The sequence below is a fragment of the Thunnus albacares genome, chromosome 18 (assembly GCF_914725855.1).
Source record: "Thunnus albacares chromosome 18, fThuAlb1.1, whole genome shotgun sequence".
Classification (NCBI taxonomy): Eukaryota; Metazoa; Chordata; class Actinopteri; order Scombriformes; family Scombridae; genus Thunnus; species Thunnus albacares.
This window is the reverse complement of record NC_058123.1, coordinates 13,172,181-13,185,406: the sequence shown is the minus strand read 5'-3', so window position 1 is coordinate 13,185,406 and position 13,226 is coordinate 13,172,181. Positions and strand designations below refer to the sequence as shown.

The window sequence follows — 13,226 nt, the reverse complement described above, 5'->3', positions numbered from 1 at the left end:
AAACGTTGATTTAGATTAAAGGGATTGAGTACCTACAGCCCAATAACCAGCTGCTTCTTCCCTTACTTCAGGCGAGCGAGCAGGCCAGCTTGATTTCATGCCCTGTCTTTCATGCCCTCCCTCATTGTAAGTCACTGTGGACAAGAGCGTCAGCTACTTGCCTAGAGTCTAGGTGCATAACGAAGACTTGTAGAACTTGTAGCCAAAGAGCACGGCTGCATTTGAAAGAGAAAAAAGAACAGAAAGGGAAACCCTGACAGCAGACAACGTCAAGACCAACTGTCTCCCCTGGTCCCCTGGGATAGAGTAAACTGTTTGTGTCCAGGGTCGGGCGACGGAGTCATGATGGGGAAGGGGGAGGGAGGGGTCAGCGGCCCAATCATAGTTAGTCGGACAGGGAAAAGGGAGCTTCAAGGCTGGCTCAAGTCTCTCTCTCGACTCCACAATCTCACACACACACACACATACACACACACCTATTGTCCCAGCGTTTCCGCAACTGCAGATTGAGGCCTGACCATCCACAGGAAGGTAAACAAGCTCTTATCAGTAGTCTGCAGGGGCCTGCACTGTCCCCTGGCCTCTCACCCCTGCATACTACACATTACACACTCCATACAACACACAAGCTTCCTTACCATCTCACCTCCCTCTCCTAAGTCCTGAAATTCTATCAAAAAAATGTTGTGATTAGTCTTGCCTTAACACTTGTTGTGTGTGTGCCTGTGTGCCAAACTTTGCAAGCTCCAGTGTTTGCTGGAGAGGAACTGAGGATGTGATAGCGGGTCTGGAGACAGCCTGTCTTCACACTAGCTCTGTTTACACCTCTGGGAGCCATTTGTCCGTCGTCTCATCGTTGTCGGAAGCCAGCAGAACAACAAGTCCAACAGTGGCGTATGGAAGGTCTATGGCTCACTTCCTCCATTTTTCACTCACTCACTTTATGCCCTGTCTGCTACTAGTAATTAGCTATTCCATATAATTTGATGCAGATCATTTGATTGTATGGATAGTAGCTGCAGGCATGAAAAATATATAATCATATACAGACCCTCAGGTTATCTGTTATATTCCAGACACCATCAGTTATTGAGTTTGCCCCTTCTATTTGCTTATGCGGCTACTTTTCCACCAGTAACACTGAAAGAGCACTAGCAAAACACAATTAATCATCTGAGTGTTAATTGGTGGATAGATAAACTAATTTAGCAAGTTTCATGCTAACTGCATGCAGCCAAAGCAGATTGAAGTGTTAGTTTCATTGCACAGTGGTTGCTCCCAATCATTCAAGATTGATGTAGCTTTGCACAACATATGCTTCGTGTAGAACCAACAGAGATTAGCTTGTTTTTCTTGACTGATTTTTGCCAGTAAATATTAATGTGCTCTGATATGAGGGCAGCATAGCAATGACGGCTCTGATTTTTTTTTTTTTTTTAAATTTTGACATATTTTAAGTGAGTGAAGTTAGAGGTACAAAGTGTAAACAAAAAGGTTGAAACACCATCAAAAGTGCAAAATACAGCATTAGAGAGTGTATCACTCCAAAAAATCATTTAATATTCCCACAACAACCACATCTAACATTTGAATGTTTTCTGATGCTGTTAAAAGTTTATTGACATCAGTGATACTTATCTATAGTTCAAAGACTTCAATTATGCTGTCTATGTGAACAAAACTGTAGTTTATGTGTCTCAAAACAATTGCTGGGCCTCTAAGAACATGAAATCTTTTGAATAAGCAGAATCTCTAAGAGATCTATGAGACGGCTTCAAGTGCAAGACTTCATTTTCACTGTTGGCTAATGGAAGTGTCTCAACTAGGGAGAGTTGTTTGACAAATGTAAGTTTATTCCCTCCAGCGTGAAAAGATTATTAAGTATCCTGAGTATGGCTGCTGGATTTGTTGTAGTTATAGTACATGAGCAGATTTAAATAATCTGTCAAATGTCTCAAGGCTTTTTCTTTGAGTCACATTCTGCTTTCTGACATATCAGAAATATAAGCAAATGAAAAATCCAGTGTCCAAATCCAGTGAGGATTCTTCCTATCACATCAAACATACAGACATCCTGCACAAATACACACATATACACACACAGACATCAGAGAGAGATTTCAGCTCTCTAAATACAGATTGACCAGTGTGGCACCTGAATCAACAGGAAAACTACCCACCCAGTGCTTGAAACCAGAGGCTCTGCCATGAAACAACACTCAACTGCAAGCTGCACATTGTAAAGCACAGATCACTTTAGAAATCAGGTTATGTCTATGCAGAAAGATAGTATGTTCTCTTAAAGAAAATTGCCAAGAACTTAGCATGAATAAATTGCATTAACATTCTCTAAAATGTTATTTGGGGTAAATATCAATTCCACAAATGATGATGTTTATTGGAATATCATTTAGGCCGAGAGAAAAGTTCAGAGCAAAAGGCTCTTCCTTCGTGCAAAAACATGATATGAAGCATTTTTAGAACATTTTAGCTGAGAACATTTTGTTCATGACTGTTCTGTCAGGGAGGATTAAGGGGCTGATTCTGCCCAGCATAATAATATCCTCATCAATTAAAGTCACTTGTGAATAAGGTTTTAGTGATATTAATGTCTATATTGTAAAATAATTTCTCATTTAGCCAGAGATCGGAAGCCCCCCTAGAGTTTCTTTGACCCTTTTTTGAGCACTTTTGACTTATTATAGGTGACTAGTCATAGGTAGGTCAGCAGTATGCCCTCCAAATTCCATCCAAATGTACAGGTACATGTCCTGTGTTTGTGCAGACCCCACGATTGACCATGGGCAGACAGACCTAGAGATAAGAGTGCATAATGCCATGCCTTATCTGCACAGACAGCAGGCATGTTGACATGGGCACAAGTGGTCGCCATGCTGACGAGGCATTTATCTCACCCACTACTAATGAGCCATTCAGTGCTCATGCAACGGCATAATGAAAAGCATTGGTGACGTAAAAGAGAAATTCAGACACACCAAAGAGCCAGTATCTGAAATCTATATCATTAAAAGTGGTGATATACCAAACACCCCCTGTACTTACATTATTTATAATCAGGCTTGGTGCTCGTGTTGGAGATGGCAATTAAAGCAATGCTGGAATGCCATTTTAACCCAGTTATATAAATAACCCAAAAAGTACAGTGTTTTCTGTAAGGGGTTACTGCTTAACAGCATTTACAGGGGACTGGATCCTCTCAACACAAGAGCAGGTAATAGATCAGACATATCAGCGCTCAAAACTGAAAACAGACTTACACTATATGTCATTCTATTGTCATGTTTTTCTTTTAGATTCCTACATATCATCATTTATATAACCAGTAAGTGGACGTCATGTGGGAACAAACAGAAGAGAGGAACATAGCATTAGTGTGGCTCCCTTGCACTGCATTCTGTGTTCAAACAGAGGAAAAGCAAGGCAGGCAGAAATGGATTGTTATTTGGGAGGGGCATAACATTGAAGGAGATTGAAATCGGTCTGAGGCAGCGACAAGTGGTCGCGTCTCCCTGCCACCCAGTCTGACTGCAGGCAGAGCTGGCTCACTCCAGTAAAACAGGGGAAGTGAACTGTTTTGACTCTCAACGCCATTTTTAACATGAGGGGCTTTTTTTTTATTCTACTACAGCATGCCTTCCGAGAAACCTTTGTCATCTCTTTCCATTTTTTTTTTCTTTTTAAATCCCTGACACGCCATTTCTGTCAGCCAACAAATTTCTCTTTTTTGTGTTTTCTTTATGTATATTTCTCACTTTCTCTTTTGCCTAATTACTCAAAGTCTTACATTTTCACTTTTTCTAACTTACAATTTAACTTGGTCTTCATATCTCCCCCTTTTTTATCTCTGTCTGGTCCCTTTTCCTATCTCTCTGTCTTTTTAATCCCCTATTTACTTCTCTTTCCCCACATCTTCCTTCTGAAGCAGTTATCTGCTCTTTTACAGTCACAGAAATTTGACCCCCCACTTCCTCACTGTCTCTATGAAAGGCTCTTTATGAATTCTGTTATCTCTGTCTGTCTGTCTGTCTGTCTGTCTGTCTGTCTGTCTGTCTATCTGTCTGTCTGTCTGTCTGTCTGTCTCACTCTCTTTCCCTCTTTAAGATCCATTTTCAGACAGCCCTGCCTCGTTCTCCAGGGGCTCGCTAATCACTTTTGTACTTTCCTACAGCCCGTGGCGGGAGACTCTGGGGTAGGCAAAATCCAGCAGGAGGTCTGGCAGTTAACATCATGATGCCTGGCTCCCACTGGGAAAGTTGCTGCAGCATGGGGCATATTGAACACTATTTCCCTGCCAGGAAATGCTAGGCACATAGTGGATAAAACCCCTAAATACGAAGACTTCAGTTGGACGCATCGATAATTGTTTATGAGTCCAACTGCTTCAGTCAGTTTAAGTGGTAGCGGTTATTGTGTTTGCCCTTATAAAGTGGTCTGGAAACAAAATTTTGAAAATCTTTTCCTACAAAACTACCTCCCATGTAATAAGCAGCTAGATAGACAGAATCTGAGAGCTTCCATTTCTTGGAAGTCTTTCAAAGGCAGGTCAGCCAAGCAATGCTACCTGGGAAAAATATGTGTATGCTCAAAATTTTTAATTTAAAAGCCTTACAGAAAATAACTCTGATGATGTCATTAGGGGTTATCTCAGTTTGGGCTTGGAGACTACAAATTCATAACAGAAAGCATGTGTTACAAATTGAGTGTGTGAGCCTGGTGTTTATCAGGCAGAGAAGGTGTATTAAAAGACACTATCAGGTTGCATTGTGGGAAATATACATGTTTTTGGGACAATCTGTCACTTGTGAGTCTGCCAATTTTATAGAAGAACCTAATTATTAACCTCTACATGTCCTCTAAATACATGTTTACCTCTGTAAACATGTATTTAGAGGACATGTATGTTGCCTAGTCCAGATGTAGCAAGTGTTATAAGGTCCATAAGGAAAGGTGCCAAATTAAAAACTCCATGAAATGCCTTTAAACAACATGATTGCAAGAAAGTGTTGCATTGTGGTAGTGCACAAGACTGGAACAATCAAGATTAAAAAAAGAATAACGTCAAAGCAAAAATGGAAAAGAAAAGAAAGAAGGAAGGAAAGAAAGAAAATGCAAGATTTTAGTGTGTTTTATTAAAAAGGAGGGACTCAGCTGACTTAACGTAGAGGGAGAACAGATTCCCCCTTTGCAAAGGCATCACCGCCTGCATGATCTTGGCACAAACAAATACCATGACTAAGGGGATTTAGACAAATTGTGGCACCACAGGTGCTAGGAGATAAACCCGTAGACTGGACCATGTAAGGGATTCAAAACAAACAGCAAAATTTTAAACACAATTAACCTCACAGGGAGGCAGCGTAGTGAAACTAAGACCAGTGTGATGTTGTCTGTTTTACTGGAGCCTGACAGAAACCTGTCCAGAGATTATGAACAAGCTGTAAACAAGAAAGAGAGGGCTGACTGATCCCAACATATAAGAAATTCTAATAATCAAGGTGTAAGAGGAAAGCATGGGTGATTTTAGGTTTGAAAGGCAGTGGTTGATCCTGAGCTGATGAAAACAGGATCTCACAACCAGACTTATCTGTATGTCAAATTTTAGAGTAAGATTAAAAGTCCTGTCTGGGTTCTTTCTCCTGTAGCTTAAGAAGGGCACAAGAAACAAAGTCTTGCAGGCTTAACGAGATAACCACATTTTTTACTCTGTTTTAGTCGAAGAAGGCTTTGAGCCACCCGGCATTTTACATCAGCAATACAGTTTTTAAATTGAGCAGATTGGTCAGATAATACGATTTTAATGGAAGGTACTGTACCTCGGGCTGCAACAGTACTGATATTTCAATCATGTGGCATAAGAACAACCTACAGTAACAGTGTGTAAATGTGTCAGTGAAACATCTAGGATTACACAGCAGTGTATAACCACTCAAGTATTATAGTACTGATTAAATGTACAATGTCACTTCATCCATTGACATTTACCATACTGCATTTGTCCAAAGGCAAATAAATGCATGAACACAGAACACAGTCCAAGGCGGTAAGCTAAGGAGTAATTAAGTTTCCAGTGTCAGGAAATGAAGTGGATAAGTAAGTATATACACTCACAGGCCACTTCATTAAGTACACCTGTGCAATCTAATGCAACCGAATTCAACAGCTCTGCCATAAATTCTACTTTTACGAAGCTTATACATTTTCAGGTTTTTGTTGACATTGTCAGAAAGGTGATAATCCTACTTAATGTTTATTATTGAGGTTGTAGTGGGTGTTGATGATGTACTGGGGTGCGTTATATTGAATTGTGTTCCTAATATTTTGCCCACTCCATTAACATACATGAGAGGGGAGCTCATCCACTTGCTCTACTGGGTCACTTAGCAATATTATCTATCTACTGTATAACTATAGATTTATATACTTGGAGTGTTTGGTTTACTTTTACTGTGAGTTTAATAGCTGCTGCAGATTCGAAGCATGCTTCAGACATCACAAATGATTTAATCAACCTGATATCAAGGAGCTGAAGGAAGGGTCAAACATATAAAAAGTTTAAATACAGCTTAAGAAAAATTGAGCTCAAGTAAAATACAATATACCATAGCCTGAAACTGGCGAAGTGTGTCTTGGGATTTGTTGCAGGCTGCAGGCTATTTTTGATTTACTTTTACTTGTGTTTACTTCTTCTTTGTGGAACTTTCACATTGTGTCTGCTCCCACAGTGACTCGCAGCTGGCGAGGATGCTATTAAACAAACAGACTTCAAATCACAGTGAATATATCGGTGATTTATTTTTCACAGCACCTATTCAGTCTGGGAATGTGCTAAATTTGATTTTGTATGGAATGTACTGTTGGTATTAGTGTGGCTGATATTAAGGTTTGATTTGTTTAACAACAGCACAGTACCAAGCCCAGGAGTCAATGTCATAGCAAATGACCAATTAATATGCCAATACTGGACTATATTATATACTTTAATGATGAATAAACAATGCTTGAGATGGAGCAATCATCACATCATGCCAATGTTTGATTAATGCTTCAGCATTCAGTACAGAGCACTGAGAACAGTGTTGCAGCTCCCTCTGGGTACCCTCCTACAGCTGCTGTAGAAGATGCAAAAATAAGTGGAAGAGAAAACGAAAATCCTTGGAACCTCTTAAAGGAAAGAAAAAAATTGATAGCGAATACAGGACTATGTGTCACAGTGGCAATTAAGGCTGAGCTAAACAGCTCCTTACAGACTCCACCAGCAGACAGCGAGACAGATCCCCTGCGGTGGAAGCTATGAGGTCAACTCTCCGCAGGTTTGCCAGTTGGCCAAAAAATACCTCTGTATCCCTGCCATCAGCACCCCTGCTGAGAGGGTGTTTAGCACTTGTGGCAATATTGTGATTTGTCATACAGTAGGTCAGCACGGAAGCCAGATTCAGGGAACAGGCTTGTTTTTCTGGCACATAATCTTAACAGTGATGTATGCTTGGCAGGGTTGTTTTGCTTTATCTAAAAAGAAAGTTAGAAATGCCAGTTTATTTTTTTGGTTTATAGTTTATAGACTCCAGAGTCTGAAAAAGGTTATCTTGCACCTAAGTGTTTATTTCACCTTCAAGTGCGGCATTGAAAAATGAATGAGAACACGATTGTTTTGCTGACAGTTAATGTTAAAACTGTAATACATAGTGGCAGGTAAAAAAAAAAAAAAGTTGGCTATTAAATGATTCTGGTAACAACGAGTTTATATGTTTTTTTACAGCTCTGAGATACTGCAATTTAGTACTTAGATAGGCAGAGTTTTAAATGATGCATTGTCTAAAACTGTGATGTGAAATAAGAGATTCAACTATGTCTTCTACCTGGACAAAAAAATATATATGTGAAAATACTTTGCTTAACATGATGCACTTTTGATATTAATATTTTTAAATTCAGATCAGTAGGTTTGAAACAGTATATTAAAGCTGCACAAAAGGGGAATACTAATCAAATAATAAATTATTTAGCATTGTTTTCTTAATTAAAAACCATGTGGGCACCTCTAATGCCAGACTGCTGCAGGGAAGTGAGACCCAAACACCTTGAAGCAGCAATGCAGAGCACCGAGTCTGTGGCTGGACTATAGCCTGAGGGCGTAGGGAGGGTTTCGGCTCCCTTTGCCACCTTGTAGGGATTACAAGTTCGAATTTGATATAGGCAGCCACAGGCAGCCAGTGGAAGGACTGACAGAAGGTGTCAACAGAGGAGGATCACATAAAATCTACGAATGCCCATGTTTACTTGTTTCTTGTGTCTCGACTGTCTATAACAAAAATATTCTTTTATCGATAAACCCTGCAAAACTGCACAAACAAATGGTTCCCATGGTGACTTAACGGTTCAATAGTCTGAATACAAACTGGCACTACACAGGTTTTGAATTCAGCTCTTGTGTCATTGTATTTTTCTCCCTACTCTAATAAAATATTGTGTAGTATGTAATCCTTGAGTAAGGAAAGTGGGCTTAAGGATAAATAATCATTCAAACCAAGAGACTCGAAAACAACTATTTTGCACATAACCTCTGTATAGACCTGTGGTAAAATCATGATTTACCGTGCAAGAAAAACAACAGAGGAAAGAGTGCTCTTTTATGTTTTCAGAATGAAATGACGCCAGAACAAAACCCCCATGACAGGACAATGTTAATATCTGCCTTTGAACTTTAGGTTGACAGAAATATGCCCTGGAGGCTAAAAATCCACTCAGCTCTGTGTCCTGTGGTCTGTTGTCTAAGGTTGTGCACTTTTCAATGCAATTTTTAGTAAAGAAATCCATTCACTTACCAGAAACTGCAACAGTGATACACAGAAGCAGGGCAAACAGCGCCATGTGACCCTCCATCTCTGTTAATTTTAAGTTTCAGGTGCTGGCAGAAGCTGAGTCTGGGTCTCTGGAGTGTGAGGATGGATACTCGGGCAGTGGTTGAAGTGTCCTTGTCCAATGGCAGAGCTGCAATGACTGTGGCAGCAGAAGAGCAGACAATTCTAGTCTTAGAAGGTTGAAAGGTCAGGGGAAAAAAAGACGCCAGGAATCAATAAGAGGATGAGAATTTTCGATAAGGACGTGACTAACTGCCAATCACATGCAGGTCACTTAATACTCGGCATACGATGTCAAAACAAGTATTGTATGCAAATCTATCTCCTGTTATCCAAGACTGTGTCATGTAAAGGTTATAAAACACATTCTCTGCTCCTGCTGGATACACAAGATCAATATTAGCCTATCTATGACCATAATATTAAAAATGCTGCTCTTTGAATGAATGATGCTACCTCTATGTTACTAGATAACGAAACAAAATCAGTTCAATATGATAACTTAGGACCCATAAAGGACACTGGTCACTTACACAATTTGTTCTGTTAACATAACCCTGATGGTGTTGTTAAAATGTCTTGAATTCCTTTAGTAGGATGACAGGATTTTCCTCCTGAGGACAATCCCACAATATTTCTCTCCGTCTTCCTGGTGCACAATGAGGGTCTGAACCCAAGGGTTATCTGCTGGTCACTAACTTCTGGCCGACTGTTTCAGGAAGCACTACTGCATCGCTTTCTTTAAATAATATCACAATGCCGAGATCAGATAAGCAGGAGACTGCTCTTGTTATATGATTCATATAGAGGGAGAGGAAGAGCCTGTATAAACTGTTTATGCACTTCTAAAGGGAAACAAAAAAAAGTCACGTTATTTCCCTAGACTGCAGTTTTTACTATGAGAGAACAACGTCTTTATCTATCGACGTGAATACAAAAAGTGTATTTTAGAAAGAAATCAAATGGGCTTAAAAGCATCCATTGATAAACGTTCTTAATGGGGATTAATGAGACGAAATAGTAACATGGAAAGTAGCCTAAAGATCCTTTACAGTCGACTGTGCGCCTCCTTTTTGACCATAACTACTTTATTTCACAACTCTACTGTTAAGAAACATTACAGCACTTTATATCGCTATCTGACCGTAGTACTGACATACAGAGAATCAAGGGAAGAGTGTGGGCTATAGGTTATCAAGGAAATACAACTGACCACGCAAAACTAAGAAAATATGGAAGTAAAAACAAAGTTATGAAACTCAAAACTTACTTTTAAAGTAGGGTGGATTTCTTGAATTAGGTATCAGGCTTTATAATCCACGAGCGAGGATGTGGCTGCGTTCAAGCGATGTAACGGTGTCAGGACTTTCCAAACTTTTTGTGTCGCCTGCCTGGGCGGTGCAGATTTACTTTTGTACCCCTCCCACCGACCTTTTCCCCTCTAGTACGCGCTGGACGTGCTATACAGTCGTCTTCTCTGTTCCACGGAATGAAGTACGTGAATCTCAGTGAGAAAAAGTTTTAGTACACCTCAATTTTTCCAATTTTTATTGAAATTTACATAGTTTCATATCTCAATGTATTCTGAATTTAAAGCATGGAACCAATATACAATTGGAGATTAGAAAAGAAATAATTAAAGCTTTCTGTTTGACAAAATTTTATAGAATTTTTACTCGTGGCATTCTTTCTACAATGGAAATCCAATATTGTTCTGAAAGTTATTCCCAACATTGTTACAGAAGTTAAATGTGTTGCACTGTCAGGATGCTCTGCTTTCACCCTTCTGTCCAGTTCATCCCAAACCAGCTCGATGACCGTTATACCGGCCACTCCATGATATGAAGCCCACCGTTTTGTTCTTTTTTTTAACCCTCCTAATGTGTTAGATAAGTGTTCACGGGTCAAATTTGACCCATGTTTGAATTCATTAACAAGCACTGAAAAAAATGTTTTACCCGCTAAGTGACTTATTATTCATCAATAACCATTATATATATATATATATATATATATATATATATATATATATATATATGTGTGTGTGTGTGTGTGTGTGTGTGTGTGTGTGTGTGTGTGTGTGTGTGTGTATGTATATATATATATACATATATATGTATATACTTACTTTGGTATTTTATGTACCCTAGACCACATACACTTAACATTTACCACTTACCACACTTACCACATACGCTTACCACAACTTACAATGTACAAATCGTTTTTAGTTTAAAATAGGCACAATTTATCTAATGTATTGCTTATGGTGAACAGAACAGACAAATAAGACCATGAGATGATCTGATAAACAAAATAATTCCCAAAATAACTTGTTTATGTTTTCTTACACGTTAAAAATGTAACTACCTGGAAGTAGGGCTTTTTATAACGTTATTTTTCAGCTTTTTGGTAACCTATGCTTTTGTTGTTGTTAAATGGTGTTCCTAATATCTTGTCCACTCAATTAACATACATGAGGGGGGCAAAATATTAGGAACACCTTTCAATACAATGCACAGTACAATGTCAACAAAAACTGAAGATGTATGAGCTTTGTAAATGTAGAATTTATGGCAGAGTTGTTGTATTGGATTGTATTGGAATGCATAGACGTACCTAATGAAGTGACCAGTGAGTATATACAGACAGATGACAAATTGAAGGAAAAACTGGCACAGGTCTGAATGCTTGACCCCTACAGTGAAGGGATCTGGTGGCTCTGTTATGCTGTGGGGGGCTTTTTGCTGGCATGGTTTGAGTCCACTTGTCACCTTAGAGGGAAGAGTCACTGTAAATCAATACAAAGTTGTTCTGAGTCATCACCTTTATCCTATGATGAAACATTTCTATCCTGATGGGAGTTGTCTCTTCCTGGAAGACAATGCCACAATTCATAGGACACGAGGGATCACTGAATGGTTTGATGAGTATGCAAAATAATGTGAATCACATGCTATGGCCTTCACAGTCACCAGATCTCAAAGCAAATGGAACACCTATGGGATAATTTGGACTGACATGTTAGACAGAGCTCTCCACCACCATCATCAAAACACTAAATGGGGGAATATCTTTTTGAAGAATGGTGTTCATCAGCCTTGGCATTGATTCTACAAATCTCTGGAACTCTTCTGGAGGGATGAACACCATTCTTCAAAAAGATATTCCCTGATTGACTGGGAGTGAAAGATGCTTTGCTGAAACATGGTGCAAAACACAAAAACAAAAAGAGATCTTTTATGTAATTATGAGAAGTGTAAGCAAGGAAAAAGACATCACCTGCAATAATCTCATGCTGCGAGCTTGTGAGCAAGAGCAGGGGGATGTTGACTGCAGCTCATTTAATGGCCACAGATGTCACTAATGAGAGGGAATTTCAGATTCCTACATACAGAACCTTTAAAGGTGCTGGTAGGTGATTTTTTATTCATTTATTTTTTCTACAGATGTATGGTTTCCCCTGCTTCCAGTAATCCTAAACTAGCTAGGTTAACCATTTCTCCCTAGCTGTAATTTGATTTGCTACCAACATACTGTAATTATTCTAAATGCTTTTGTAGCATTATTGAAGTGTAGTCTATATATTGTATGTCTGTTTTTCTTTTGTGCTGCTCTTTTTGCTCTGCCTGTAGACTTTTGTGTGGAGAGTTGATCTGATGGGATGATGACTCCTCTGAGTCTGTTCAACAGCTACAGACAGGATGTCGTGTCTACACCTTGCTTGGGTCTATTTTTCCTTCACAAAGTAGTGGTGCTAATGGTGGTATCCAAAGATAAATGCTATCCCTCCAAGACGCTTTTGCTTTTTTCTCCTTCTTAAGTTTGATCAGGATAAACCAGTAGACCCTTTTCACTACATACATTTTGACTTGTCAAAGCAGGAACAGCACAGATGGAATTAATGATATTAATGGTTTCTGCATTCCATTTTGGTGAGCCACTTTCAGGGAAATGAATGGAATAAAGCCATAGAGTTGCAAAGTGGAAGTAAAAATGAAATGAAACTCTCCCAGTGAAAGATTAGCTGCGTTAGACAATATCTGGTTCTCGCAGGTACAAGACTGTGTACATAAAAATTTCAGGATAGAAGTTAACTATGACTCCCAAGGAGCATTACAGCAAGAAACAGCTAATCACTAAGCTTAAAATTCAGATGTACAGAAGCTAAAGATTATGATGGTGAAAAAACAGATTTTACAGTCTTCAGCGTCAATAGGTTTACTTTTCATCTCTGGGACACTTTTGAGTGAATTCAGCAACTATGGTTATTGTTTACAACTTCAGCAGTGAAGATCATCTGATTTGCGCCCATAGCTTCTTCTCCATAGCAACGGGGGCCGAGGC

At 39.2% G+C, this 13,226-nt stretch overlaps 1 protein-coding gene across 3 annotated transcripts in view; it reads right to left on the bottom strand.

Moving 5' to 3' along the window:
* The window catches only part of eng (endoglin), a 44,027-nt gene extending 33,755 nt beyond the window's left edge, over positions 1 to 10,272 (bottom strand). The window contains exons 1-2 of one of the 3 annotated variants that reach the window (XM_044333558.1): positions 10,150 to 10,272; positions 8,844 to 9,049 (exon numbers count right to left, since the gene is read on the bottom strand). In XM_044333558.1, coding sequence (XP_044189493.1) covers positions 8,844 to 8,901 — 58 coding nt within the window. In that variant the 5' untranslated portion in view covers positions 8,902 to 9,049; positions 10,150 to 10,272. The remainder of the gene's footprint in view (positions 1 to 8,843; positions 9,050 to 10,149) is intronic. The other 2 variants (XM_044333556.1, XM_044333559.1) reach the window with 2 other exon arrangements.
* Between the last annotated feature and the right edge of the window lie 2,954 nt (positions 10,273 to 13,226).